The sequence below is a fragment of the Anolis carolinensis genome, chromosome 1, assembly GCF_035594765.1.
Source record: "Anolis carolinensis isolate JA03-04 chromosome 1, rAnoCar3.1.pri, whole genome shotgun sequence".
In the NCBI taxonomy this organism is placed as follows: domain Eukaryota; kingdom Metazoa; phylum Chordata; class Lepidosauria; order Squamata; family Dactyloidae; genus Anolis; species Anolis carolinensis.
Window position 1 is genome coordinate 184,075,729 of NC_085841.1, and position 24,045 is coordinate 184,099,773.

General features: G+C 42.6%; 2 protein-coding genes and 1 long non-coding RNA gene across 6 annotated transcripts in view; 1 reads left to right on the plus strand and 2 right to left on the minus strand.

Annotated features, from left to right (window-relative positions):
* The window catches only part of kmo (kynurenine 3-monooxygenase), a 30,640-nt gene extending 23,017 nt beyond the window's left edge, over positions 1-7,623 (minus strand). The window contains exons 1-2 of one of the 4 annotated variants that reach the window (XM_003228440.4): positions 7,068-7,623; positions 4,898-4,967 (exon numbers count right to left, since the gene is read on the minus strand). In XM_003228440.4, the coding sequence (XP_003228488.1) occupies positions 4,898-4,967; positions 7,068-7,121 (124 nt within the window). In that variant the 5' untranslated portion in view covers positions 7,122-7,623. Of the gene's footprint in view, positions 1-459; positions 596-1,964; positions 2,188-4,897; positions 4,968-7,067 lie in introns of those variants that run through there. The other 3 variants (XM_008122103.3, XM_062961647.1, XM_062961639.1) reach the window with 3 other exon arrangements.
* Positions 1-23,851, plus strand: LOC134293607 (uncharacterized). Its single transcript, XR_010000545.1, has 2 exons — positions 1-109; positions 23,165-23,851. It is a non-coding gene; the product is annotated as an uncharacterized LOC134293607 (long non-coding RNA).
* The window catches only part of c1h21orf58 (chromosome 1 C21orf58 homolog), an 18,823-nt gene continuing 4,097 nt past the window's right edge, over positions 9,320-24,045 (minus strand). Inside the window, exons 3-9 of the mRNA XM_008122105.3 lie at positions 23,024-23,097; positions 20,582-20,758; positions 16,904-17,018; positions 14,530-14,669; positions 11,618-11,826; positions 11,152-11,220; positions 9,320-10,263 (exon numbers count right to left, since the gene is read on the minus strand). Coding sequence (XP_008120312.2) covers positions 11,178-11,220; positions 11,618-11,826; positions 14,530-14,669; positions 16,904-17,018; positions 20,582-20,758; positions 23,024-23,097 — 758 coding nt within the window. The 3' untranslated portion in view covers positions 9,320-10,263; positions 11,152-11,177. The remainder of the gene's footprint in view (positions 10,264-11,151; positions 11,221-11,617; positions 11,827-14,529; positions 14,670-16,903; positions 17,019-20,581; positions 20,759-23,023; positions 23,098-24,045) is intronic.

Genomic DNA, 24,045 nt, shown 5'->3' on the forward strand with positions numbered 1-24,045 from the left:
AGCAGGGGGCGTGGTCTCCTGGGAGGTGCGTGCCCTCCGTGCCCTTAGGCCCCGGCCCCGCCCCCTCCGCAGCCTCAAAGCCTGGCTTCAAGGCAGAAAGGGAGACCAGGTAAAAGAGGAAGGAGGGAGGGAGAAGAGGGAGGGCGCTTTTGGGCGATGGTGCTGTGCGTGAATGTTGGTGTGGGGTTTCTGATTGAAACCCTGGCTGGAAGGAGGAGGCAGGGGTGCACGCGTGCGCATGCACACGCACAGGCGCCTCTGGCGCCCCTGGGACAACAGCGCCACCAGCGGCCGCGTAGTTGCATATAGCCTTGAACCGGCCCTGAAGGAGCCCCATCTGGCCAGCAGTAAGGGGAAAAAAAACCTCTAAAACCAGGAGATTGAATGGAGAGCAATACCCTGAAGAGAGAGAGGGAGGGAGGGAGGGAGGGAGGGGGGGAGCCGTGCAGGCACACTTACTCTTGGTCCGCCCCGGTGGGCGTGTTCCGCGGGGTGAGGGCCGGGCTGGGCACTCGTGAGGGCAGCGGCGGGAAGTAAAGATGGTCCTCATCCAGGGCGGGGCGCCAGGTGTTCCGGGCGGGCCGGCGCGGGGGAGTGCGCGGAGGGGGCGCAGGGTGGAAGAGAAGCACAGCGGGCAGCGCCCCCTCCGGCTCCCCCCCGGCCTCCCTGCGCCTCCCCAGCAGAGTCCGGGGCACGCCCTGTCGCCTCAGGGCCCTCTGCTGGGGGGCGGCGCGGGGGCCCGCCTTCGCCCCGGCGCTCCCGAGGCAGGGCAGCGGCCCCTCCGGCGATGGTCTGGCCAGGAGGGGCTGGAGGCGGCCCTGCCTCTGGGTCCACGCCGGGGGAGGCCTCTCCCTGCCCTGGCTGCACCCGCCGCTGCCCTCGCCCAGCCCCACGAAGAGCCGCGCCCGGAGGAGGCGCGGGGCGGGCCTGACCTCCCTGGCCTCCCTCCGGGCCCTCACCGTGCGCTTCGCCTCCGCTTCCGCCTCTTTCTTTGCGCTGAGGGCCCATAGGGGCCGCCTACCAATGTCCCGTCCGCTGTCTTCCATATCTGGATGCGAAATGGGGGTCCCGGGCAGGGAGGGGGGCTGGCCACGAGAGGGGATTGTGACGCGATGGGAGGGGGGCTTGTGACGGGAGGGGGTTGTGTGTAAGGCAGGCCTAAGGTCAATAAAGTTTTATTAGTATTAGTATTATTAAACATCAAATTAGGTTATGATTTTAGAAATGAAGCCCCTGGAAGAGCCGCGCCCGGAGGAGGCGCGGGGCGGGCCTGGCCTCCCCGGCCTCCTTCCGGGCCCTCACCACCGCGCGCTTGGCCTCCGCCGCCACCTCTGCCTTCGGGCTGAGGGCCCATAAAGGCCTCCTAGATAGGACACCGCTTTCATGCTCCATGTCTGGATGCGAAATGGGGGTCCCGGGCAGGGCAGTGGCCCCTCCGGTGATGGTCTGGCCAGGAGGGGCTGGAGGCGGCTCTGCCTCTGGGGCCGTGCCGTGGGAGGCCTCCTCCTGCCCTCGCTGCGCCCGCCACCGCCCTCGTCGTCGCCCAGCCCCGCAAACAGCCGGGCCCGGAGGAGGCGGGGGGCGGACTTGGCCTCCCCGGACTCCTTCCGGGCCTGCAGCGCCATTCATTTGGCCTCCGCGGCCTCCTTTTTCTCTGCGCTCAGTTCCCATAAGGGCCTCCTCAACATGACTCCGCTCTTTTCCATTTCTGGATGCGAAATGGGGGTCCCGGGCAGGGAGGGGGGGGCTGGCCGCGAGAGGGGATTGTGACGGAATGGGAGGGGGGCTTGTGACGGGAGGGGGTTGTGTGTAAGGCAGGCCTGAGGTCAATAAAGTTTTATTAGTATTAGTATTATTAAACATCAAATTAGGTTATGATTTTAGAAATGAAGCCCCTGGAAGAGCCGTGCCCGGAGGAGGCGCAGGGCGGGCCTGGCCTCCCCGGCCTCCTTCCTGGCCCTCACCACCGTGCGCTTGGCCTCCGCCGCCACCTCTGCCTTCGGGCTGAGGGCCCATAAAGGCCTCCTAGATAGGACACCGCTTTCATGCTCCATGTCTGGATGTGAAATGGGGGTCCTGGGCAGGGCAGCGGCCCCTCCGGCGATGGTCTGGCCAGGGGGGGCTGGAGGCGGCCCTGCCTCTGGGGCTGCGCTGGGGGAGGCCTCCTCCTGCCCTCACTGCGCCCACCGCCGCCCTCGTCGTCGCCCAGCCCCGCGAACAGCCGGGCCCGGAGGAGGCGGGGGGCGGACCTGGCCTCCCCGGACTCCTTCCAGGCCCGCAGCACCATTCGTTTGGCCTCCGCGGCCTCCTTTTTCTCTGCGCTCAGTTCCCATAAGGGCCTCCTCAACATGACTCCGCTCTTTTCCATTTCTGGATGCGAAATGGGGGTCCCGGGCAGGGAGGGGGGGCTGGCTGTGAGAGGGGATTGTGACGGGATGGGAGGGGGGCTTGTGACGGGAGGGGGTTGTGTGTAAGGCAGGCCTGAGGTCAATAAAGTTTTATTAGTATTATTATTGTTATTAAACATCAAATTAGGTTATGATTTTACAAATTAAGCACCAAGCCGCCTCTCTCTCCGGACTGAGGACCCATAGGGGCCGCCTACACAGGACAAGTCCTATATCGTCCATTTCTGGATGCGAAATGGGGGTCCCGGGCAGGGAGGGGGGGCTGGCCGCGAGAGGGGATTGTGACAGGAGGGGGTTGTGTGTAAGGCAGGCCTGAGGTCAATAAAGTTTTATTAGTATTATTATTGTTACTAAATATCAAATTAGGTTATGATTTTACAAATTAAGCACCAAAACATCATGTGACAGAAAAAGTAGTTCAATATGCAGGAATGCAGCATAGTAATGGCTGTATTTATGAATTTAGCACCAAAATATCACGATATATAGAAAACATTGACTACAAAATTGGCTTGGATAATCCTGAACCTTGGATAAATAAATATAGCTGTTTGGAAGGGCCTTGAGTCTACACTACCATATAATCCAGTTCAAATCTGATAATCTGTATTTTATAGGCAGTGTGGAAGAGGCCTAAGTGAAACCTAACTCTGCCTGTCCCCTGGGCTGAGTGGGTTGCTAGGAGACCAAGTGGGCAGAGCTTAGCCTTCTAACTGGTAGCAATTGGCTAAAGATAATTATTCCTCTCCCTCTAATTAGGACTTTATTTTTCTTTTCTTTTTGTTGTCGGAACCTAGGGGCAAGGATGGTGGATTGTGCTGCCAAATTTCTAGGTTCTGGGGCTTGTACTTTTGTTGTTTAGTGGGAGGGACGGACACCATTACTCATTTATATATATATAGATATGTTAGGGGTGTGCAATTTTTGTTAGTGATCGTAAATTTTATCCAAAAACTTAAGAATGAAAACTTGTCCAATACCTTTTCATTTGAATTTTGTAAATCTCAGAAGCCTCCCAAAGTCAGTTTCATTTTCAGTGCAAGGAAGTGAAGCAAAGCCAAAAAGGCTGCCTTTCCTGTTTAAATGAATGGCCTCATGCCATTAGAAGAAGGAAGCAGCAGGGAGAAAATGGAGTTTATTGGGGAAGAGACTGAGAAAGCACAGAATTCTGGGAAATGTAGTTTGGGAAGGCAAGGAGCCCTATGCCTGAGAATTAAAAAGGACCTGCCATAAACTACATTTCCCAGAATTCTGCTCAGCAACAGAAAGCCCCAATCAGGATAGGAGAGACATTTGTTCCTCCATAGCAGCAGTCAACCAGAGTTCCAATAATTAATTGAATCTGTAAAGAGGAGAACTGACTCATACTTCTAGTAAGTAAATCTCAGTGCTGGGCTGGGAAGAAACCCCTAAATGGAAGTTCTATTGGTTAATATGAGAGACATTCAGTAAGATAACTCTTGTGGGTTTTAAAAAAAGTTTTTGTCAAAACCTTAAAAACTCCCAAAAATCAGTAGGTGTATGAATATTTCTGAAAGTTGGGAGGAATTATCCAGTTTTCTTGTGTCATTGTATAGAAAATTCAAGGAGATTGCTATTGTGAGTTTTTTTAAATGTTGTTTATAAAAACCTTGAAAATTCTCCCAAAATCCATGGATACGTGAAATATTCTGAAACTTTATGTGCTAACAGTGCTGAATGTATTCTACCATTGTAGCAAGTTTCACCCTAATAGCTGTAAAAACGAGGGAGAAAGGAGCCCCGGAAATTTCCCCACCTGGCAATTACTATAACAAAAAAAATAACAAAATTGTGTTACTTTTGTTATAATAATGAAATTTTTGCTAATGATACTTTAGAAATGAAATGCCAGTGCCCCCTAATTTTGTAATGACTTTTGAAATTTTTTAATTGATTGCACAGACCTAATGTATATCCAGAGTCAACAGAAGGTAGCAGGATTTGCATGTATATGCTCGGAGCAGGATTTTAATGACAATAGGTTTTACAGTAGAGTCTCGCTCATCCAACATAAACGGGCCGGCAGAACTTTGGGTAAGCAGAAATGTTGGATAATAAGGAGGTATTAAGGAAAAGCCTATTAAATATCAAATTACGTTATGATTTTAAAAATTAAGCACCAAAACATCATGTTTTACAACAAATTGACAGAAAAAGCAGTTCAGTACACAGTAACATTATGTAGTAATTACTGTATGTACAAATTTAGCACCAAAACATTGTAATGTATTAAAAACATTGACTACAAAAACATTGACTACTAACAGATTAAGTACAAATAAAGATAAAATTGCATAAAATGAATTTACAGTTACCACACTGTCTGAAGTTAAATCCGTAAAAGGTTCAGTCCTTTCTGCCTAGAGAAAGAGCTGTGGATCTGGGCGGGAGGCAGACTGCATTGGATAAGCGAAGGTTGGATAAGCGAGACTCTACTGTACTTAAGAATATTATCAAAATAGGCATACCTGGTCTGCTTTCATACAGTTCCACTACAAAACCTCTTTTCGCAAAGAAGCAAGCATTTAAAGAACCTACCTGCAAACAAAAGAATTATACACAGTCTTAAAAATTATGGTTTGGGAGACGCCTCCTAATTTGGTAATGTACAATGTGTCTTAAAACCTTTTCAAGGAGGGGCAGTTCAAAAAATATCACCAGACAAAAAGACTTCCATGAGAATATTTATCTTCCCCTGAATGTAAACTTAACACCAGGGCATTGGACAAGAGACACCAAAGCAGTACAGTGTTCCCCCGCTATTTCGCGGTTCGCTTTTTGAGGACTCGCTGTTTTGCGGGTTTTCTCAGACGCGGGCGCTGGCTGAGGGGTGCAGCCTGTCCTGGCCTATTCTCCTCATTCTCCCACAGGCAGGGCCAGTAGGCCTGTCCTGCACCTCAAAAACCACCACAAAGGAGGGCCTGGCTTCGAGGGCCCTCACCAGTCAAGCGGCAGGCCTATTTCCTCCCCTGCCCCGACTGGATCCCTGAGGGCCACATTCTGGACGGCGTCACCTCACATGGTGCTGTCCCTGCCGCCGCCACCACCGCTCCGCCCACGCCCGCCACCCCGCCGCTGCTCTGTATGCATGTGCCCCAGAGCGTTAGTGGCGGCAGCAGGGTGTGCATGCATGGAGCAGTGGTGGTGGGGAATGCACGCGTGGGGTAGCAGCAGCGGTAGTGGGGTGAATGTGGAGCGTTGGCGGCGGCAGCACTCTGCTTCCAAGCCCATGCACAACGCCCTCCGCAGCTTGATGGCCATGGCTTAATACAGTACATACTCTACATTTTAAAAAGGAGAGAAGGAGGGGGGAGGCTATACAGTATTTATTAAAATAAATGAGTACCTACTTTGTGGATTTTCTCTTATCACGGGTGGTCCTAGAACAGAACACCCGCGCTAAGTGAGGGAATACTGTATTTCTATACTTTTAAGGGATGTAGACTTCTCAAAGTGTAATGCAGGAAAAGGCAGGCTTTGTGTCACTTTACCAAAAACCGTAGTATTATAAGGGTTGATGCCACCCAGTGTAGTAACTCATGGTCAGTCTCCTGTACCAGCCGAGACCACAATATCATAGCTAAATTTTGACAGAACCAACAATTATAAATTAACAGCAATAGAAACAACAGTGTGTACTTGCAGCACATGCAGATAAAACGATGTATTTCAAAACATTCTTATAATAATGGGTTCTAACTGGAGCACATAGAATCATAGAGTTTGAAGAGACCTCATGGGCCATCCAGTCCAACCCCCTGCAAAGAAGCAGGAAAATCGCATTCAAAGCACTCCCGACAGATGGCCATCCGGCCTCTGCTTAAAAGCCTCCAAAGAAGGAGCCTCCGCCACACTCTGGGGCAAAGAGTTCCACTGCTGAACAGCTCTCACAGTGAGGAAGTTCTTCCTAATATTAAGGTGGGATCTTCTTTCCTGTAGTTTGAAGCCGTTATTTTGCGTCCTAGTCTCCAAGGCAGCAGAAAACAAGCCTGCTACCTCCTCCCTATGACTTTCTCTCATTTATACATGGCTCTCGTCTCCTCTCAGGCTTCTCTTCTGCAGGGTAAACATGCCCAGCTCCTCATAGGGCTTGTTCTCCAGACCCTTGATCGTTTTAGTCACTCTCCTCTGGACACATTCCAGCTTGTCAAAATCTCCCTTCAACTGTGGTGCCCAGAATTGGACTCAGTGTGATTCCAGGTGTGGTCTAACCAAGGCAGAATAGATGGGGAGCATGACTTCCCTGGATCTAGACACTAGACTCCTATTTATGCCGGCCAAAATCCCATTGGCTTTTAAAGCTTTTTTAATGTACATGCTTTTTAGCATGTACATTAAAAGGTCCAAAAGTTAAATTAGCGTAGAGTTTTAGTCTTATAGGGATATTGATACAACACCTGCAAACTTAACATACAAAAAATCTGGTTGTATCTAACTACAGAGATAATTTAAATAAAAATCACAATACATTTCTGTTGAAACACTGCACAAAAATGTACATACAATCATTTTGATGTCACCCCTCTGATGACGTCATCCAGTGCAGATTGCACCCCACCCCGTCACCCCAGTGCTACACTGATTGAAAACCAGTAATCTGACCTTTTAGCTCCCAAATCCAGTTACAAAGTTTCTTACCAATCCTCCTCCGATAATAGCTACTTTTTTCCTCTGTGTATCAGATGGATTCATGACTGGGCTTCTGCTTACTCTTAAGGACAAAGAGTCTGTCTACAAGTTTCCAGTAGCAAGTACGTATCTGGACTCTCAGTTCATTATGCTCACCGCCCTCCCGCTCAGGTTATTCATTAACCGGAATAACTGGGACAGCTGGAACAACAATTTAATATGTAATCAACTAGGTATTTCTATAGGTGACACACAAAAGAATGGAAGCTATCCTGGAAAAGAAGAGCCAATGGGAGCCAGTTGAGATTCTTAATTTCTGCCCTTGCAACACATTAGATAAGAATACTCTGCCACCGCTTTCCCAATTCAAAATGTCAGCATCCTGGTAGGTCAGTCCATCCCATGGATTAGGAGGAAGAGGATCTTCAGTGTAAACATGCAGTGTGTTGCAAATGGGGATTCTCTGTATTCTTGTGTCAATGTTGGATGGAAATAACCGTCGTAGCACATGATGTTTCTGATTCTATGGTTGTGTTGCCTAATGGGAGATTTTGTCTGCAATTATCATGTTATGCATTAACTCCTCATTTGGTTAACTTTTTTGAGAACCTAAGAGTAAAACTACATATCGAATTACATTTTTAGCATGGAGGTGAATTCCCTTTCTTTTATAAGTTAGTATAAAATAGAATCACTGGATGCGACTTCTAATTTCCCTCTCCACCTAGCTGCCCTCCCTCAATTCACTTCCCTCTTGATACAAGAGCTAAAAAAAAAACCTCTATTACTGTAATTGGAGAGATATGTGTGTGTGTTTGTGTTGTTCATGTGGTACAGGGTGGAGATTGAGAAAAAAAGTGGCCAGAAGGTCTTCCTTACGCACAGGTAAAGGTTTTCCCTTGACATTAAGTCTAGTCGTGTCCGACTCTACGGGTTGATGCTCATCTCCATTTCTAAGCTGAAGAGCTGGTGTTGTCTGTAGACACCCCTTAGCTCATGTGGCCAGCATGACTGCATAGAGCACCGTTACCTTCCCATAGAAGTAGTACCTATTGATCTACTCACATTTTGAACTGCTAGGTTGGCAGAAACTGGGCCTAACAGCGGGTGCTCACTCTGCTTCCTGGATTTGAATCACCAACCTTTCGGTCAGCAAGTTCAGCAGCTCAGTGGTTTAACCCACTGCACCACTAGGGATCCTGCATGCTGTATTCCTAATGTAGACCAGCCCTTCCGTGCATACTTACCAGGAAATAACCAAACAGAGGCTCAACTGCACATGTCTTAACATGGTGTGTCATTTTTGAGAGCCTACATGGTGTTGTGGTTTCAGTGCTGACCTACGACTCTGGGGACCAGGGTTCAAATCCCTGTTCAGTCATGGAAACCCACTTGGTGACCTTGGGCAAGTCACACTCTCTTAGCCTTGGAGGAAAGCAATGGGAAATGTGTGCAGGGGGAGCTTTGTGACAGACAAAATTGTGAAGGTGAACCTAAAAAAAATGGTGTGACTAGCATTTTAACTTTGTGTATCTTCTTTTTTAATTGTGTTTATTGCTTTTCTTTAATGATTTTGTACCCTGCTTTGAGCCTCAAGAAGTGGGTAACAAATGTTTATTGTTATTACAACATTCATATCTCATCACCATCTCTACCTTGCCATATAATCCAGATTATCAAAGCAGATAATCCAGATTATTTGCTTTGAACTGGATTATCTGAGTCTGCACTGCCATATAACCCACTTCAAAGCAGATACCGTATATACTCGAGTATAAGCCGACCCAAATATAAGCCGAGGCACCTAATTTTACTACAAAAACTGGAAAAACTTATTGACTCAAGTATAAGACGAGGGTGGGAAATGCAGCAGCTATGGGTCAATTTCAAAAATAAAAATAGATATTAATAAAATTGCATTATTTGAGGCATCAGGAGGTAAAATGTTTTTGAATATTTATATAAAACTGTAATTTAAGATAATAATAAGACTTTAATAAGATAAGACTATCCAACTCTGAATACCTCTATACTCAAGTATAAGCCGACCTGAATAGAAGCCAGCCAGGACCCTCATTCAAGTATAAGCCAAGGGGAGCTTTTTCAGCCCTAAAAAAGGGCTGAAAAACTAGGCTTATACTCGAGTATATACAGTAATTGGATTTTATATGGCAATGTAGAAGGGGCCTCAGATGAGAATGAGGACCATTTTGCTTCAGTAGACGTGATTTGAAAACAGAACAAAGGCTCCGAGTGTGATGTTGCAACTTATAACTATAGGTTTATTCTATCTGCCAGCACCCTGCAGCATTCAGTACAGAAAGGAGTAAAAAGTTGCAGGTGCAAAAAGGTTTGTTTTTGTACCTGAACCCAGTCCACATTCTTTCCCAGTCTCCAGAGGGTGGACACAAATAGACAGCAGATAGCTTCAAATACATCCGGTAATAGTTTATTAAAATTCCCATCAGACTACTTGGCTAATCCACAGCTGAGATTCACAGGCCTTTAAATCTTTGGCCAATCAGTAGCCAGGGATGAACAAACCCCTTCACCCAATGATGCCGCGGATCCTAGAAGTTTAACAGTCACCTCTGTTTGTCATGTTACCCAATGTGTATGCTTTTCTATACAATGGCCATGCTTGTACCTTTAGAGCATGCAGGATTTGGGAACTGTTTGCCTCCAATGTCCATCTGAAAAGAGCTGAATAAATAGATTTCTGTTCCTGCCTTCAACTCCTGCTTATTTCATTGGATCAGATTGGGAGTTAAAGCACACTGGGCAACAGGAATTGGGTCCTATGAGCCCTGTGGCCCCCACAATCCATGAATGCTCAAATCCCTTTATACACAATTATTTGCTTTTCAAAAAAAATTTAAAAAATATTTTCAACCATAGATTGTTGAACCCGTGGATAAGAAAGACTGACTAATGTCTCTTCTCTGTATCTGTACAGGGAGTGCACATGAACACATACTGTGCTGGCATAACAGCAGTTTCATCCTTCGTTGTAACTAATGTCTAGACTGGCTGCAATCTTATGCAATTTATGTGTGATCTAAGTTCCATTGAATTAAGTAGGATTACATCCAAGTAAATATGTAAAGGATGAAACTATCGGTTATCACTGTTGTGAAATGAAATATCAGATGAGGACATTCCAGTCATAATTCAGCCATGTAATTGGTGTCCCTTTGTTGGCCACCTATAAGAGAAATCAGCATGAGTACTAGCATAGTTGAACAAAGTAATAACGAGTTCTGAAACATCAGACACAAGTAAAATAGCAAAGACAGTAGTGAGGTGTAGTGGTTTGAGTGTTGAACTATGACTCTGGAGATCAGGATTAAAATTTCTACTCAGCCATGAAACTCAACTCAATCATCTTGAACAAGTCACACTCTCTCAGCTTTAGCGGAAGGCACTGGCAAATCTTGCCAAGAAAACTCTGTGTGTTAGGAACCTATTCAGTACTACAACTAGAGCTTGCAGGCAAAGATTTTCACAGATAAATGCACTGCCCTTTCTTCCATAATTGTCTTCATTCCTGCAATCTAACTGAGAAGAAAAGGGGCCTTTTGTTGTCAAGATTCCTAAAACACTGGAAGTAAAAAACAACAACACCCCATTGCAATTACTTTTGAGAACTGACATGAAATCCTGAACCACTTTTCATTCATTCCTGCTCTCCTAGAGAAAGCTCAGTAGTTCAAGGGCATGGGCTGAATGATCTGATACCTTAGGTAAGGAAGAGATACCAGAAATGGCAGATGCTTCCTGTTCTTCCTCCCAAACAAGTATCTCAGGCCTGCATAGTTTTAGATCAAGGGGTTTTCCATCTTTTCATATTGGATCAAACTTGATATGTCTAGTATGTTTTTGGAAGAGGTGCTCCCTCAAGTGGTAAAAGATGTCACCTTGCTTAGTCATTAATCATAGAGTTGGAAGAGATCACATGGTCATCTTGTTCATTCCCCTGCCATGCAGGAGAAAGCACAATCAAAGCATCCGCAACACTTGGTCATCCAGCTTCTGTTGAAAAGTAGGAGTACAAGGGTCAGTTTGACACAGAGAAAGCTTATGCACTATGTACCTTTGCTTATCTGATGCTGTGGAAGTCTACAAACCTTGGGGTAATCCAAGCATTCCATGGGCTGGCATGCTTGAAAAAAAGAACATGTAAATTAGAAATGTGCATTTATAGTAAGGAATTCATTTTATCCCTGCAATGCATACATGTTTTTCCTTACACTAGGCACTTATATGCTCTGAAGATTGCAGTAACTGATATATAATTCTCAAAGTGATAACAGTGGCTTTCCAGAAAAGTTGAGATCTCAGCTGACACCTAGAATTTGTGTAGCCACTTGAACCAAACTGGCCAGAATGAAAGTTTCATTACTTCCTTAATATTAGAAATATGATTTCTGTCATTAATTTTATGTACTCTATTTTGGTTCTACTGTTGACAGCAATGTTCAACAAAAACTAAGTGGAAAAAAGTATCAAAAAGGCATGCAAATCAAAGCAATAACTTCAGTGTGGCATTATTGGCTTACCTTTGTATAGTATTAATTGGAATGGGAAAAGTATGGACATCAGATGAGAATCCTCCTAGTTGGGTACCAAAGCCAGGTTGCATGACCGGAGGCCACATGGAAAAGCCAGCCTGAGATGGAATAGCTGCTATCCCAGGAGTAGAGTAGTGATGATGATGTACAGTTGATGGCCGTGGCTTCTCTGCTCTTACCAAAACAGGGGCAGCAAGCTACGTATGGTTTGGAAAGAAGGGCATATGTATTGTTGAGCATTACTATCTTACAGGGCAGGAAAGGTGAGTTCTAGACAGGCATTAGGTTTACTGTGTAGTTGCTTAACTACCTTGCTATCTGTATTTCAGGGTTACAAACAATTTTACCTTAATTCCTAATGTTAAAAAACCCTCAAAAACATATTTCTTATTGCAAGATCTGAAGTATGTTTTTTTTTCTCTTATGTTTTATTCTTGAAAATCCTAGCAAATGTAGGCACTTTCTAAGCCCCCCTTCTACACTGCCATATAATCCATTTCAAAGGAGATAATCTGGATTTTATATGGCAGTGTAGAAAGGGCAATCACAGTGTTCACCTGGATAGGCAGGCTATTAATAACTCAAAATTTTCTCACTGGTACAGACTGTACAAACTTGACCATGAGAGGGCTATCTACCTGACTAGGCTCACATTTCCAAAACTTAGGCAAGCCTTCACAGCCCTTCGTTTCCAAAGTATGCCCACAGCTGTGATTGATGGTAGATATACAGGCATCCCTCTGGCTCTTCGTTTAAGTGTGTGTGGGGCCCCAGAAATTGAGGATTTGCTTCACTATTTGTTTTCCTGCCCTCTGTATTCTGAGCCAAGAACTAAAATTCTGGGACCTATTCTTTATTCCCTCCTAATGAATACGGTGTCAGAAATGATTTTCTACCTTCTGTCCGACATTAACCCTGCAGTTACTCATAAGGTGGCCCTTTTTGCCCTGGCAGCTCAGAAAATCCGGGCAAAACTGATCTCCGATGTCGCGGTCAACTGTGCTGGGGATGCTTTTAACTAATAGTGGTTTTTTATATCCAAGGTGTTCACTACTTGGGTTTTAATAATGCTGTACTTACTTGGTTTTATCTTGTTTTTAATTATGTTGGTGCTAATCCATGACATATGTAGTATTTGAAGGGCATATCCTGAGATTGATATTTGCAGCATTTTAATGTTTTAATGATTTATATAGGGTTTTAATGGCATGTTTTATATTGTATTTGATGATCTGGCTTTTGTGTATTTGTTTGTTTGTCTTGCATGCGAAAGACCTTTGGTCTAAGCATTAAATAAATTTGGCACTAGTTTGGCTTTGAACTTTCCAAGTATCAAAATCTATATACTGTATAGCACAGAAGCTACTTTGTTGTAGCTTGCATGGTTTCAATCTGTTAGCAGCAAGATGACTTTGCTTTATTGATACTGTCAAGCCAATTAATATAGGGCCATTGTTATAGTTGGCATACATGGATTAAGATGGGAATTAGATCTAGGATTTAAAATAGCAGAGAAACAATGGGACTTAATCTGAGAAACTAAGCTTTATAAATCAATTTCTGCACAACTGAGAGAAAAAACTTTGAAAATTATATATAGATTGTACTACTATCCACTCAACTACATAGAATTGATAGCAGAATTCCTAAACTATGATGGAAAAAGAATGGAGAAACAGAGGATTGGACCTACTTGTGGCTAATGTGCCACAGTACAGAGATTCTGGGATGAAGTTCTATCATGGATAAACAAATAGTGGGGGAAACAATACACTTCAGGGGAGCTCTATTACCTATCTCTGTATTCAAAAATGAGAATAAGGATTTGGTAAATAAAAGGGTTAGGGTTAGATATAAAATTTGTTATATCTTTATTCCAAGGTTTAAATATCTGCATATTCCTCAGTATTGGTATTGTTTGAAATAAGTATAACATCTTTGGGAAAACTTTAATTTTTATTGTGGCTATTTTCCCCATTAGTGAGAGGTTTAAATATTTCCAATTTTCTAAATCTTTTTTATCTCTTTCTGATTCATAATTGTTCTTTAAAAGTTGAGAGTTACTTGCTGTTATGTATATGCCTTTTTTGTCTTTTATGAGTCATGAAGTGTGCTACAAGACTCAAAATAGTCAGAACATGGAAAAAACAAGACAATTTATCAATAAATAATGGATTAAATAGTATATGGGCTATAACACTCTTGGAAATGTTAATCTATAAATTATGGTTAACAAAATGAGAAATAAAAGAATACCTATTTGAAAATACATGGAAGCCATTTATTAGGTACATGTACAGAAGTTACAGCTCATTTAAGCCATCAAACAACCAAAAAAATATTTATTTATTATTTATTTACTATATTTATATCCTGCCTTTCTCAACCCTGAATGGGACTCAAGGCGGCTTATGGGTGAACAATTAGAAAAACATACCAAAGGAACTATATGTAATGGAGAAAATTAGAATAACTGAAAGGCAAGAGAACTGACAGGGTTGTACTTGTATAAAGATATGTTAATGATGGGTGTGGGGAAGTATAGAGATGGGAGTAGTCAGTGTAACAATGCAATTGTATCATGTTAAACTTTTATAAATTAAAAAATAAAATTATTTTTAATATTTTAAAAATAAAAATAGTTGGCATATGAAACCTGATGAATCAAATTCTGCTGCCAAACATAGGTCTAGACCTGAATTTCCAACTTCTCTGTTACATCAGCTAACATCTGAAGTCCTATTAGACCAGTGGTTCTCAACCTGGAGTCCCCAGAAGTTTTTGATCTACAACTCCCAGAAATCCCAGCCAGTTTACCAGCTGTTAGGATTTCTGGGAGTTGAAGGCCAAAACATCTGGGAACCCCAGGTTGAGAACCACTGTATTAGAAACACATTTACCGGCTGCCCAGGTTGAAGTACAGGACCTCCATGCCCATTAGCTGGTGAATACACAGGTGGAGGTAGGGATTTCAGCATCATATTCTGCATAATGATCTGGTGCATCTGTGCATTTTGCATTAGCATCATCTCCACCATATCTGGAAAAGCATGAAAGACAATATCATGAGGCCATTTCTTATTGTCTGCTGTTGATATTACAGTGGAATGCAAGAGAAAACAGCAGCCTCTAAAGCACAGACATGCTAGCCTGGCACCTCTGACCATTCCCAGTTCTGCCCATGATGGTAGTGTACCATGCAGTGGTATCCCTAGGTGGTGCAGTTTAAGTATGTGGACACTATCAGGGAGGGACACTCAAATGACTGTCTCTCCCAGAGAGGGTGCTCTCACAGGCTCTCCACATGCTCCAAGTGGCAAAAGCAATGAATGAAACCGACTCCCTCTCCTCTCCTTTCCCCCTGCAATCCTTGCTCCTCTCAGCCACAGTCTTATTTCCTCCCATAGTCCATGGTGTTGAATCAGAAATTGGCCCAAAACCACAGCATTTTTCAAATCATAGCCTCTGTGGTGGGCTGCCTGCTGCTGGAACAATGGTTGGTGGACAAAGTGACATATGTCCAGGATAACCATTTTGTCTTTTCTTCTGCTTCCATGGTTACAAGCCAGTCTGTGGTGGAGCTGCTCTGGAAGAAAGAAGATAGTAGTCCACCATCTCAGTTTGGGGCAGTGTGGGCTTCCAGCTGCCACTGGCGCCCTGCCCTGCCCTGCATAACACCAACCAGATGGCACCACCAACTGGCATCATCAACAGTTTCCTGCTGCGTGTGAGCACTAGTCAAGATGGACAAACAGCAGTCTCACTGATGACCGCCATTTCTTGTCTCATCACTGGGAGATGACAAAAGCATTCCTCTCCACACCCACATGTCAATGCATATATCCCACATTGATAGAGCACAGGACCCACTTAGGGCTGAAGCAGGATCTACACTGCCATATAATATAGATTATCAGAGCAGATAATCCACATTATCTGCTTTGAACTGGATTATATGTGTCTACACTGCCATATAATCCAGTTCAAAGTAGATAATTTAGAATTTATATGGTGGTATGGATCCAGTCTGAGAGATTTATGTGTCCTCTATCCCAAAAGTTACTGGTTTTTAGCTCAATGTTGGAGTTAAAAAAAAATTAACAGTAAAAGGTTTCTGAACAATTGAACTCTGTTAGCAACAGCGTGCAGTGTTTACAGTGAACTGTGCAGAAGATGCTTCAGCTGCACTTCATAAAAAGGAAAATCATTCAGTTGAGCAACCCTTGCAAATGCTGGTTTATTATCTGCTTTTAATTGGATTATATGCGTCTACACTGCTATATAATCCAGTTCAAAGAAGATTATCTGGATTTTATATGGCAGTGTAGAAGGGGCTTTAAGCTGCCCTGAGTCCCCATGGGAAGATGGGGCGGGGAAGAAATAAGGTTTTGTTGTTGTTTTATACTAATTTTATAAACCTATATACCTGGAGTCTCATAAAGATTTATCTGGCAGAAAGGGGCCGTGAATGGGAAAAGTTTAAGAGCCCCGTTTTAGGCTATAAAAGATAGACAATATATACAATATAGTTTGGTAAATGTCTGATGGCACAGATGTGGTAAATGGAAATAAATTTATCAAAGTCCCTGTGCACTCTGGATTGATTTGCCATGATGTATTGTGGACAACAAGTCAATTTGAGGTGTGGACAATAGTATCTGATTATATATTTGCATGTGGCAAAATTAGCCATCTATTATATGGCAAAAACATTTGCAAAGAAGTTTAATTTTTCTCCATATTCTTACCAACAGCTAAACTAGATGTGATGGGGATACACCAAATGTCCTTTGACCCTTTCTCCTCCTCAAGGAACACAATCAGTCGAGTGTTTTCGGCTTTCTCTCCACTCCAAAATACTTTGAGATTTTCTTCTCACATAGCTAGGAAAGATGATGGTGGAAATAGTTTCTGATTATGCCTGATCAGATTCAGGCACAGAAACCCATAACTTTATTACCTTTTTTAAAACCTAAAAAAAGGTTCACACCTCTCCTATATTTAATCTAGTTTGACCATAAAATAGGTTGTTTAATTGGGACCTGAGGTGGTTAGCTGCCAAAGCCATTGTGTTCATCATATTCTGAAGTGACTGTCAGAACAGACCCTGGATTTCCTTGTCATGCCCCTTTTCACAGCAGCATATTGCAAATATGGCGGCAGGCCCATCTTGGGCTTTCTCTCAATTTCCCTGGAAACCAGTCCCATTATAGTCAACCAGGATGGCTCCTAAGTAAATATAGAGGACTGTAGTTTTAGCTTGGAAGTGCTCACCTTCTTTAATACTCCCGGAGCGAGGGGCTGGAAAAGGCTGTGGAGGCGGAATCTGAGTAATGAGTGGTGGTTGCTGAGGTATTTGTTGAATAATAGTCGCTGGTTGATGAGGCAACTTGGAAAAAAGGCAAACGGAATAGGCAGTTGTAGATAAAATGCTGTCTGTGGAGATGTTCAGTATATTAAACTAATATAAATTTGGACTAATCATACTACTAATTAATAATCTTTTAGAGTGTCATCCACACAGCTAGAAGTAGAAACTTTTATTACGGTCAATGACCAGCTTGTAACAGGGGTACCCAGTTCTGTACATCCATGTCAGACTTCATTAATAATAATAAAATTATAACAAAAAATTAAAAAACTATTATAAAATTGAATTATTTACCAATTTAAAATCTAGGCTAAAGACCACATACAAGTAACTATTGAAGCCCAACTAATCCCACAGGATCCTCTGGGGCAGTCTCAAGGGAGGGAGTGGGGATGACACCGGGGGGGGGGGGGGGGAGTAACCATAACTGTAAATAACAGTCTAGAACTATAATTATCAGTCTATTTCTGATTACCCATCTATACTCTGTAGGAGATGCTTAAGTCTTTTGGCTCTCAATCATCGTCTGCCGAATTTTAATTGCAGCTGTGCAGAACTTGGCAACGTTGTATGTCACAACACACAGCTGCATTTAAATCTGCAAAACCTTTTGAGAAAGTAGATCAGGGTCCTTTAAGATTCATTCAGGTCCATCTGAGTAGAAGTCCACCTCTAATCACAGTACAAATGCTATCCAGATTTCTCAGGGTCATTAATGCTTGTCATTGTTATTTGGTAAGCGAAGGCCCTTTCTACACTGCCATATAAAATCCAGAGTATGGATTCTATATGGCAGTGTAGATAGGGCCTAAGATTCCTAGAAAGCACATTTCTAATCAAATATGTGAATTATTAAATCTGCAAAAGTCAAAAGGAGATCAAGCCCTATGAGGAGCGACTTAAAAAGCTGGACATGTTTAACCTGCAGAGGAGAAGGCTGAAAGAAGACGTGATAGCCATGTATAAATATGTCAAGGGAAGTCATAGGGAGGAGGGAGCAAGCTTGTTTTCTGCTACCCTGGAGACTAGGACATGGAACAATGTAACAGAAAATGTTGACCATTTCCGCTACCTTGGCAGCCACCTCTCCACAAAAGTCAACATCGACACTGAAATACAACACCGCTTGAGCTCTGCGAGTACAGCATTTTTCCGAATGAAGCAGAGAGTGTTTGATGATCGGGACATCCGTAGAGATAACAAGGTGCTTGTTTATAAAGCCATTGTCCTCCCAACCCTGCTCTACGCCTGCGAAACGTGGATGGTCTACAGATGTCACGCTCAACTCCTGGAGCGTTTCCATCAGCGTTGCCTCAGAAAAATCCTGAAAATTTCTTGGGAAGACAGGCGGACAAATGTCGGCGTGCTGGAAGAAGCAAAGACCACCAGCACTGAAGCGATGCTCCTACACCATCAACATCGCTAGACAGGCCATGTTGTCTGAATGCCCGATCACCGTCTCCCAAAGCAGTTACTCTACTCTGAACTCAAGAACAGGAAATGTAATGTTGGTGGGCAGGAAAAGAGAATTAAAGAAGGACTTAAAGCCAACCTTAAAAACTGTGGCATAGACACTAAGAACTGGGAAGCCCTGGCCCTTGAGTGCTCTAATTGGAGGTCAGCTGTGAACAGCAGTGCTATGGAGCTAGAAGAGGCACGAATGGAGGGCTTAAGGGAGAAACGTGCCAAGAGGAAGGAGCATCAAGCCAACCCTGACCGGGACTGCCTTCCACCTGGAAACCGATGTCTTCATTGCGGGAGAACATGCGGATCAAGAACAGGTCTCTTCAGCCACTTACGGACACCCCCCCAAGACCCCACAACTGGAAGACCATCATCCTCGGCTTATGATTAATCGCCTAAGTAAGTAAATAAGTAAGTAAATAAATAAGTAACAATGTCTTCAAACTACAGGAAAGGAGATTCCACTTGAACATTAAGAAGAACTTCCTCACTGTGAGAGCTGTTCAGCAGTGGAACTCTCTGTTCCGGACTGTGGTGGAGCCTCCTTCTTTGGAGGCTTTTAAGCAGGGGCTGAATGGCCATCTGTCGGGGGTGCTTTGAATGTGATTTTCCTGCTTCTTGTCAGTGGGTTGGACTGGATGGCTCATGAGGTCTCTTCCAACTCGATGATTCTATAATGACTGTACTCCATTTGAACGTGTTAACATGTAAAGCTTTTTTAATTCATTCATATTTGCTATTGTTCATCCTTCATGCAGGAGCCACTGTCTTTTCAATTCTTCCTAGCTCTTCTTGAAGATCTAACATAGCCACAAAAGAACTAATCAGTGCCATCTTGATCTAGCCCAGGGTTCTCAACCTGTGGGCCGCAAGAACAAAAATCTGGTCCGTGAGCCTGCTTCTTTCTTTCTTTCTTTCTTTCTTTCTTTCTTTCTTTCTTTCTTTTATTTCCACTTCATTCTGCAGAGCTGACCATTGCATTGGATAGACCACATCATCTCTAGATTATTAAATATGGTTTTCTGTGGGCGAGCAGATGGCGACTACTGAGTGGTATATATTCTGTATCAGAAACTAGAGCTAATGTAGACTATTCAATGCAATTATCTAAATCAGCACCCCAAATAATCAAATAACCTAAAAACTGTTTCATAACCCTTTTGGTACTAATGTTGAAGAGTGGTCCCCGGTCAAAGTGGTCCCTGGTCAAAAAAGGAACCACTGATCTAGCCACATTTGTTTTAGCAGCTTCTGTATCTTTCCTCTTTTTCCTTTAGCCCAGGGGTCCTCAAATTTTTTAAACAGAGGGCCAGTCCACGGTCCCTCAGAGTGTTGGGGGAAATGGACTATAGTTTGAAAAAAATACAAACAAATTCCTATGCACATTGCACATGTCTTATTTGTAGTGCAAAAAAAAAAACCAACCCTCAAAAGAATATTTAAAAATAAGAACAATTTTAACAAACATAAACCTATCAGGATTTCAATGGGAAGTGTGGGCCTGCTTCTGGCCAATGAGACAGTCAAGTTAATTAGGATTGTTGTTGTTGTGTGCTTTCAAGTCATTTCAGACTTTAAGCAAGCTTAAGTCTAAAACTGAGCGCGGGGGGGGGGGGGGGCAGATAAATGACCTTGGAGGGCTGCACCCAGCCCACGGGCCTTAATTTGGGGACCCCTGCTTTAACTGTGTATCAAATTAGGCAAAGATTAGTTTTCCCTTGCAAGAAATTGCTTGAAAGATATTTCTCTTCCTTGATCTCTGAAAAGAGATCTGTTTCTACCATTATTTATTTATTTGTATCCCACTTTTATCTCTTTATTGGGACACAAAGCATCTCGCCGCATTAATAATAGGCTTCAGAACATGATGTACCCATGTTTGCAGACTGAATTGTTAAAAATACAAGATCTGAAACTAGCTTTCTTTAAAGAAAGAATTTTTAAAAAACCTCAAAGTCTAGCAATACCCTCAAAACACTACTGCTATTGGCTTGGTGTTAATAGACTCATTTATAATTTATCAGATGTACAATTTTCCCCTATAAATTATTTTCCTTGTTACAATTAATTAGCATGAATTTTCCTTTCAAGGAATGGTTATAACAGAAGGCACTTACTGTCTGCTGGATAATTCTTGGTTGTTCAGGTACAGCAGGAGGAAGAGGAGGTGGGGGAGGAAGAGGAAGGGGAAGGGGAGGAGGAGGGGTTTGGTAGATATGTTCTGGTCTGATCGGCATTCTTTGGACTCTTGGCAAACCGTGTGGGAGTGAAAATTCATCCAAAAGATTTTGCTCCTGCAAATTCACATACAGATAAGCCCAACTTTTTGTTTATTAGTTACTAATGTTTGTTATACAAAAGATGTATTATTTACCTGATAGCACCCATCTCTAAAAATGTCTTCCAGAACTACTCTATGGTCAATATCAGCTGGAAGCTGACCATAAAATTGCACTGGGGACTTCTCTCCATCTCTATACATGCATATTTCGCCTGTATTGAAAAATTCAATTCAGCGGAAATATAGGCTTCAAAAGACACTTTTACTCCTTGATTTAAAATCTGTATTTGACATTAAAACAAAGAAGGATTTTTTTTAAAAAATGCAATAACCAGAGAGCATATGTTAAAATATCCCAATATGGTATCTACTTCACAAAGCCAAAAAAAAGATGCATCTAAACTGGACATCTCTTTCAAGACATGATATTTCTAAACATTTTGTAAGTGTAACACGGACCCCAAAATGAGGGATAGAGAGGTTGAGCCCCCTTAAAACTAGACTGGGAGGGCAAGAAATAATTTGTCAAAACTGGACCATCAAGACTCTTGTGGACTTGAACTTGCTCCAGAACAACCAAGAAATAAACTAACAGATCAAGTGCTAAGAAATACTAAGAAAGCTATTGTTGAGTCCTCATACAGATAACAAAAGCTTTTTATGTAATTGATCCGTTGCACATTTTATGGGGAGTGAATACATAGAAGGGATATATCCACTGTGCTTGTAAAGGTCTTAACATTTGACAATAATAAATGAGAGCAGTATTTTGCTCTCCCCCTGCAGATACAGGCAGTCCCCAAGTTACAAACAAGATAGATTCTGTAGGTTTATTCTTAAGTTGAATTTGAATGTAAGTCGGAACAGGTATGTTATTCAAGTGTAACTCTAGCCAAAAAATGTAATTTTTGCCTTTTGATAGTATAGGGAAGGGCTAACATCCCTGTGGTGTTTGCTTTGCTGTCTGTGCCCTTGTTCAGAGGATTTCGTCACACTTTCTGTCCATGTGATAATTGGATTTTGAAAATTTTAATTTTTTGTGGAAACAAGGACTGGTGAGAAAGCTTCAATGGAGATACCTTTTCCCCATGATCACTCTTTCAGGAGTGGATTTTCCTTCCAAGGAGTAGATTCTTTTCACTTCATGTTGTCTCACCCCCGTTCTTAACTAGGAGTTGTTGGTAAGTCAGATGTTTGTAACTCGGGAACTGCCTATACAAGTCTGCCTGGTGTTGTTTATTGAGTATCTGCCAGGGAATTGTTAACACTAGCTTCACTTAGGCTGGATCTACATTGTCCTATATACCAGGATCTGATCCCAGATTATCTGCTTTGAACTGGATTATATGAGTCTACACTGCTATATAATCCAGTTCAAAGCAGATAATCTGGATTTTATATGGCAGTGTAGAAGGGGCCTTACCTTACCAAATAACAATGACAAACATTAATGACCCTGAGAAACCTGGATAGCATTTGTACTACCATTAGAGGTGAACATAGTTCTCTACACAGATGGACCTGGATGAGTCTTATATGACCCTGATTTGCTTTCCCAAAAACTCTTGCAGGTTTAAAAGCAGATAATCTGGGATCAGATCCTGAGATGTAGGACAGTGTAGATCCAGCCCTAGTGCTTATCTGAAGTGGAATTCCTATTTTGTTACAGGAATAAGTAGCAATTTGTTTTTACAAGACTTTTGCAGGAAGTTGAACAGATATAGCTGAGGCCCCTTCTATACAGCTGAATAATATCCCACATTTTCTGCTTTGAACTGGAATATATGGCAGTGTGGACTCGTATAACCCAGTTCAAAGCAGATACTGTGGGATTTTCTGCCTTGATGTTCTGGGTTATATGGCTGTGTGGAAGGGCCTTGAATTTTTTCACATTCCATTCCACTTGAAAAAGGTTAATCTGTGACATTGATTTAAGAATGACTATCCCATCTCCATCAAGCTTTCAGCACATATTTGGAAGTTCAGAAATGAGTTTCAAATCATGCTATATATTTAATGTAACATATAGTTTAATAAATTTTTTGAATGGCTTCATGCACAACTATTCTAGGGGACTATTGAGTACAGATATTCTCAAAAAATCTGAAATAAACATACTACTAAAACAATTGATAATACATTCCCACACATTTTTGCACAGGTGTAAATCCTTATTGCATATGTCACCCTGAGATAAGTACACAGTATATACAATACAGTCTGTGTGGTTTAATAAGATTTATTAATGAAAATATTGTATACATTGCCTGGATCATACCCTGAGTTTCTGCAGAAGATCTTTTCTTCGTTTCATTGCACTCTGTAAAGTATGACTATAGCCACCATTGTTCCCTGCAAACACATTGAAGAAACTTAATTCCTTTGATTTACTGGTAATTTTAACTGTTTCTTTTTATAGAAAACATAGAAGAGATGAATGAATGAAGAGTGAGAAAAGAAGATAACAAAGAAGGAAAGAGTAAAGCATGCTGAACGTTGAGTTAGGGAAAAAGAAGTTTTATGACAGAATCAACCAAGTCACTCTATAACCTTTCAATAACATCTGATATATGTCTACACTAGCACCTGCACTTTATTTCTGGTTTATTATGATCTGCACCATTTAAAACTTCTCTTCAAGCTTGTTCAGGATCAGGACTGCAATTTGTTGTTGCTTTCTGGGAAGATAAGTGCAAAAGACCAGTAACTTCAATCTACATGATTACCTCCTCCTTCACATAGCAATGTGAAGATGCCTCTGAAGCTGCCAGCCACAGATGCAGGCAAAACATAAGGAGAAAATGCTACTAGAATATGGCCATACAGCCCGGAAATCACGCAACACCCAAGCTCTCACCATTTGACAACCTACACAAAGAAGGAGATGGTTGATTTTTCTGCAAAGCATTAAGCTACAGCACTTACATTGATCCATGGATAAGTCGACCCAGGTTTTTGGATCAATTTTTTAATTAAGATTTCTAGATTTGTGCTGTATGTTTCATATATACCTTATACACATATCCTGAAGGTAATCTTATGCAAGATTTCTAATAATATTGAGCCTGAAACAAAGATTGTGCAAATTAAACTATTGGAAAGCAAAGGTGTTTTGATGTTATTTACCACCATTTTTATAGACAATTTTAGATATTTGCTTATTTTAGATTTTGGAATGCCAGATAAGGGCCACTCAACCTGTAGTAAACTGGAGGTCCATAACAAATTTAATCTTAAGACTGTGGAAAATATCCTATTATCTGATCCGCCTTGAGTCCCCTCCAAGGTGGAGAAAGGCGT